Source organism: Trachymyrmex septentrionalis, unplaced genomic scaffold, assembly GCF_001594115.1.
Source record: "Trachymyrmex septentrionalis isolate Tsep2-gDNA-1 unplaced genomic scaffold, Tsep1.0 scaffold168, whole genome shotgun sequence".
Taxonomy (NCBI): domain Eukaryota; kingdom Metazoa; phylum Arthropoda; class Insecta; order Hymenoptera; family Formicidae; genus Trachymyrmex; species Trachymyrmex septentrionalis.
This window is the reverse complement of record NW_017304842.1, coordinates 19,394-24,784: the sequence shown is the minus strand read 5'-3', so window position 1 is coordinate 24,784 and position 5,391 is coordinate 19,394. Positions and strand designations below refer to the sequence as shown.

At 37.9% G+C, this 5,391-nt stretch overlaps 1 protein-coding gene across 1 annotated transcript in view; it reads left to right on the top strand.

The window, feature by feature from the left end:
* The window catches only part of LOC108746355 (docking protein 1), a 29,809-nt gene extending 24,765 nt beyond the window's left edge, over positions 1 to 5,044 (top strand). Inside the window, exons 3-5 of the mRNA XM_018483068.1 lie at positions 1,965 to 2,561; positions 3,100 to 3,273; positions 3,391 to 5,044. Coding sequence (XP_018338570.1) covers positions 2,490 to 2,561; positions 3,100 to 3,273; positions 3,391 to 4,821 — 1,677 coding nt within the window. The 5' untranslated portion in view covers positions 1,965 to 2,489 and the 3' untranslated portion in view covers positions 4,822 to 5,044. The remainder of the gene's footprint in view (positions 1 to 1,964; positions 2,562 to 3,099; positions 3,274 to 3,390) is intronic.
* Positions 5,045 to 5,391: the final 347 nt, after the last annotated feature.

The following is a 5,391-nucleotide window of genomic DNA, read 5'->3' as shown; positions in this document are numbered from 1 at the left end:
AATATACCTTCAATAATTCTAACAAATATTTTTCTTCTTATAATCAATAGTGCTCTTATTGGATATCATTAATTTTTAATGATCAAAAGAAATGTTATTTGTAGACATTGGTGATCTTGATTTAAATATTTAAATAAATGCACTTTAAGATGTTTCTATTAAAATTTATATAACTACATTTTAATAAAAATATATACAATTATATATGTACATGTATATTTTAAGTATAACTGTGCAGATAATGTTATTGCAAGAAAGAAATTGTTTATGCGAAAAATAAATTTGCAAGAGAATAAAAACTGTGAAAGTAAAAAGATTTGACTGTCTGACATCAAATATATGAACAAAATCTTTCACTATTTTCCTTAAGATTTTTATAAGATGTCGTTCTGCTTCTCGTCGGTTTATATTGTTTTTTTTTTTACAGATAGAATTTCTTTTTTAATATTTTTTTTTGCAATATGAAAAATATCTGTAGAGTAAATAATACACATAAAATACTTATAAAGTAGTCATAAAGTAGTCTTTTAAGAACTTGAAGATTTCATTACTCTTTACCAGAATTAATGTTAAATGCAGTAGAAGTGGTACGTAAAAAGTAGAATATTGTTAACAAAAAGTTAGGCAAGATTAAATGAATTTTTTTATCACTCAATTTTATTATATATTATCTGTAATTACTCGATATCTCTTAGCGGAAGGCAAAACGCGAGACGGAAAAGTTACAAATGCGTTGCGGTCTACCACTTCTCTCCGTCCGATGTTAGCATAGTGATAAGAATCATCTATTGTCTGCGTTCTTATTATAAATGCTTACGCATCAGGAATAAAGAATCGAAGTGTGGAAACGGAAACTTCATTGCAGAAAATTTAAAAACAGCCTATATATTTTTTTTAATTTAAATTCTTTATGCATTTTATTCAGTTAGAAAAATATAAAAATTTATTTACAAATACATTAAATATTTGTTACCTACGAATTTTACTCTCATCCTTATATTAAATAGTTACTTGATAATAAATATAATCGAATTCTTGATCCACGCATTACCGCGCAGAATTTTGTACTCTCTCTCTCTCTCTCTCTCTCTCTCTCTCTCTCTCTCTCTCTCTCTCTCTCTCTTTCTCTCTCTCGCCCTTATTAGATAATTACTTGTTGGTCAAATCTCGAAAGATTAATCTTTATTATTTATTTGTTGCAAATACTTGGCTCCGCGCGAAGCACATATATTAGGTGTAGTAAAAAGTCATCGCGTATTTTTTAGCTCAAAGTTATATATACAATATCTTCGTCAATAATGAATGAAATTCAAATTTAAAAAAAGGGTTTTAAAGCTTGAAATCTCTACTTTTAAAAGCTTATCACATTTTTTAAGTTTATATGAGTTTGATAATTTTTACATACCAAAAACTACGAGCTGAAAAAGACGAAAAATTTTCTTCTCACTTTGTGGATTTGTAACGTGTCCAAAACGAATTTGAGAAAATTTTCGATTACCTATCGTGAAAGCTTGATACTTTCCCTACAAAATCGTTTTTTTTTAATATTCCTACGACTTTTGATCACTGAGTTATCGCGGATTAAATAAAAGAATTATTTTGACTTTAATTGCTCATAACTCCATTAAAAATTGTCGTATCGTATAATTTAAAAAAGAGATTTTTCAAGCTGAAACTTTACTCTATCAAGATATATTTATATTGTTGGTAAGAAAGTAATTGCGGTTTTTACTGATAGATGTCTTTTAAAAATACGCGATGACTTTTTACTACACCTAATATACATACACTGCCGGCCACGTTGAGGAGTTGAGGACAGCGATTCGAACGACATCGTGCGTGCGCGCGTGCAGTCCGGTCACGGCTATCCGCGCGTTGGTGTACGCAGTGCGGGACGGTCGATTTCGTGGACGTGTCCGGCGCAGTCCGCCCTGTCCGCCGTGACGAATTGGGTGTTTGGGGAGTACGGCACGGTGCGTAGCGCATGTGTCGCACTGTGCGTTACGCGGAACGTCATACGCGTCATACGTATACAATGCGGTATCGGCATACGGAGTATTACTGGCTCGTTTGACGATTCTCTCGTTCGCGTTCGCGATAGTCACACGTTGGCGAAGTGTTATAATATCTCGTCTCCTCTTCTCTCCCTCTCTCTCTCTCTCTCTCTCTCTCTCCGCGGCCTGGCATGAAATGTCAAGCGTCCTGCGTTACCATGGGCTGAATCTCGACGTGCTGTCAGATATCGCGCGAAGAGGCGAGAGGACCGCGTACCCGGGGGGAAGTATTCGAGAGTTGGAGCGACAGATTCAAGAGACGGGAAGGCCGGAGTGAAAGTGGAAGTAAAGTCGCTCGTTCGGGTCTCTTTTCCCCCTTTTCCGTCGTAAACGTATTTTCCCAGCGGACGGGGACGGAACAAAGGCCCGCGACCACGAGTCACGAGAAGGCGACCCATCATCGCGCCGACCCGTGCCGATGTTCGATCGCCAGCGATGGAGCCCGAGGAGCCTCTCATGCAGGGGATACTGCTGCTACCGCCGCAAGGAATGCTAGGCCAGCTCAAGGTTGGTATTCGCGACAGAGATAAATTCCGTGGGATGCACCACGTTGACGCGATACGCGATATCGCGATATCGCGCGCGACGCATCATCCGTAAACGGCTGTTCCTCTTTTCCCTTTTTTTTCGCACTCCTCCTCCGCTGCTTGACCTGCAACAGGTACACAACGCACGCCACATGCCAACACACCCTTTAAACGGTCATTTAAAATGTGCAGCAACGAATTGCATTTTACATTCTGTCGCTCTTGCATTATTTAACTCGATAATTATTCAGTTTAGCCCTCCTCAGTTTCTTCAACATTTAATCTACATTGATAGAAGTGAGTACAAAACTATTACAGTGAATCTTACTCTGAAAAGTGAAATCTCTTTTAAAGATTGAAGATTGAACTACTCTTTTTCAAGACTGGCTCAATTTTCATTTTTTAGAGTGAAGATTCGATTCTAAAGAATTAAGAGAACAGATAAAATATGTTTGTTCTATATATATATTTATATAACAGGAAAATGTTAAGTAAACATAAGTGTCCATTTGTTTCAGAAAACCTGGCACAAGAGATTCTGCCAGCTTTTCAGAACGAGTAACTACGGGATCAAACGCGTCGAGATTTATGACAATCAGGAAGAAGCGATAATGCAGTCCCATTCTCCACGCATCATCACGCTGGATGCCTGTATAAAAATTGCACCCAGCAATCAGTCGCATGTCTTTACTGTACGTATTTGCTCTGCCCTCGAATTCGTTTCTATGTCGTTTCTTTATCTAAACAAATTTTTCACTGTTAACTGCCTCCAAAATGACAGTTTTTTTACGTGTCCATCTCATACACAGGTAGTGACTAAATCAGGAATACACTATTTTGGCTGTTACTCGGAAATTGAGATGACTCACTGGATCACAGCGTTTCAATTAGTCGCATTCAAGGACAGTGTATCGAATCAAATCGAAGAAAATAACGATCTGTATTGTACTAGTGGAGAAGGTGTATTTTCCGTGAAAGTTGTAGAAACGGATGCGTCTAAGCGGTGCGGATTGGAAGCAAGAAACTATACTTTGGTTGTTGCCGCCGTGGACATGAAGCTGATGGACGGTGATGTTGTTCTATTCACATGGCCATACAGGTATATCAGGAGATACGGATATAGAGATGGAAAGTTCATCTTCGAGGCCGGGAGAAAGTGCGAGTCCGGCGAGGGATCCTTTCGCCTGGAGCATGGTAGCCAACAGGAGATCTTCCGATGTATGTATGCCAAAATGAAGTCCATGAAGAAACTGTTGGACGAAGAAAGTAATCCAAACATAGAATGCAACGACACCCAATTCCAGGCAGCCTTATCTATGGAGCCTGGCTCTAGAGCGGCTTTACCACCCTCTTCAAACAATTCTAGCAATTTGATTGATATAGATTTTTCTACGCAAAGTTCTCAGAAGCCCTTGACTTCGTCATCGAGTATGGATTCTACAATCTCATCGAATAGGTCGATAAATAAGTCCAAGCCCGCCAAACCACCACGAAAATACGTCTTCCCTAATCTGCTCGAGAAAAAATGTCTCGACTCGACAGAATTTCTAGATTTGCCTACATGCGGAGAATATAGAACTATAAGTCAAGGTAATTCTCCGGAATTATCTCATAAGAGTATCAGCAGTGTTATGCGCGAGAACGAGGAGAAACACTCATACGATTTAGTGGAAATTAGGAATGACGCTTGGAAGACGCACGGTATCGATAGCGTACATCATACAGAAAGAATAAATTCGAGTCTACCTAGCGAAAGAGATAAGGAGAACGATAACGACGATTTGCAATATGAAATTATGATGCCGATACGGAATCACGATGCATTCCAAAATTCATGCAAAAGTAAATGCAGCGATAACGCAATTGTCACGCCATCGGCGATACAAAGTGTCGCCAAGACAGACGAATCGGATTACGATAAATTAGAACACTTTGGATCCGCGACGAAACTTAATCAGAAGTCTACGTACAAGTATACGAATTCCTCGCAAAGCATACATTCCAACGTCTCTCACGGGGAAAGTTCTAATCTTGTTAATCCGACGTGGTCTAATTACGAGCTCGTCGAAGATATGTCCGCTATCAGGCTAGCCGACGACAGCCATCTCGGTTATGGAATTATCCGGAAAAAGCCGGATCTTTCCGATACAACTTCCACGGGTAATACCGCGGGTGGTCCACAGCATAAAGTTTTCAACAACAGCGAATATGCAATTGTATCGAAACCAAAAAGGGTGTAAAATACCCATTGAGAGGATACATTCGAGTATCCTTTCAAAACATGACGACCATGCCACAAAAATTCGCTTCTACAAAATTCTTACCTTTTTGTAATTATTTGTAAGGATATGAAGAATATGCTAGTCTACACCGCGTGTGGTGAGAATAAAAGTATTTCTCTTGCTTTATAGAATGATTGACACGCGTTGCAAAATGATAAAAATAATTTCATTATTTTCGCATTGTCACACACATTTGTCCTATATTTTTATTCTTTTTTATTATTTTTAGAGACTAGTCTAATTTGCTATTGTAGATACGATGTCTAGAAAAATATAAACGTTCAAAAATTCCATAAACATTTGTGCCTTCATATAAAATATATTCTAGTACTGATTAGGAAAGCTCAAAGTGATTAATATTTTATCTAACTGCATTCGACTGATTTATCAAAATACTTGTATAGTGCCTTATAGAAACAAAAATGTTTTAATTGATGCCAAAATGACACTAAATCGTTGTAAACATGCAACTGCGTTAAAGTCTTTTGATATTGAGTATATGTATCGGTGTACTTAGAAATTTATTAT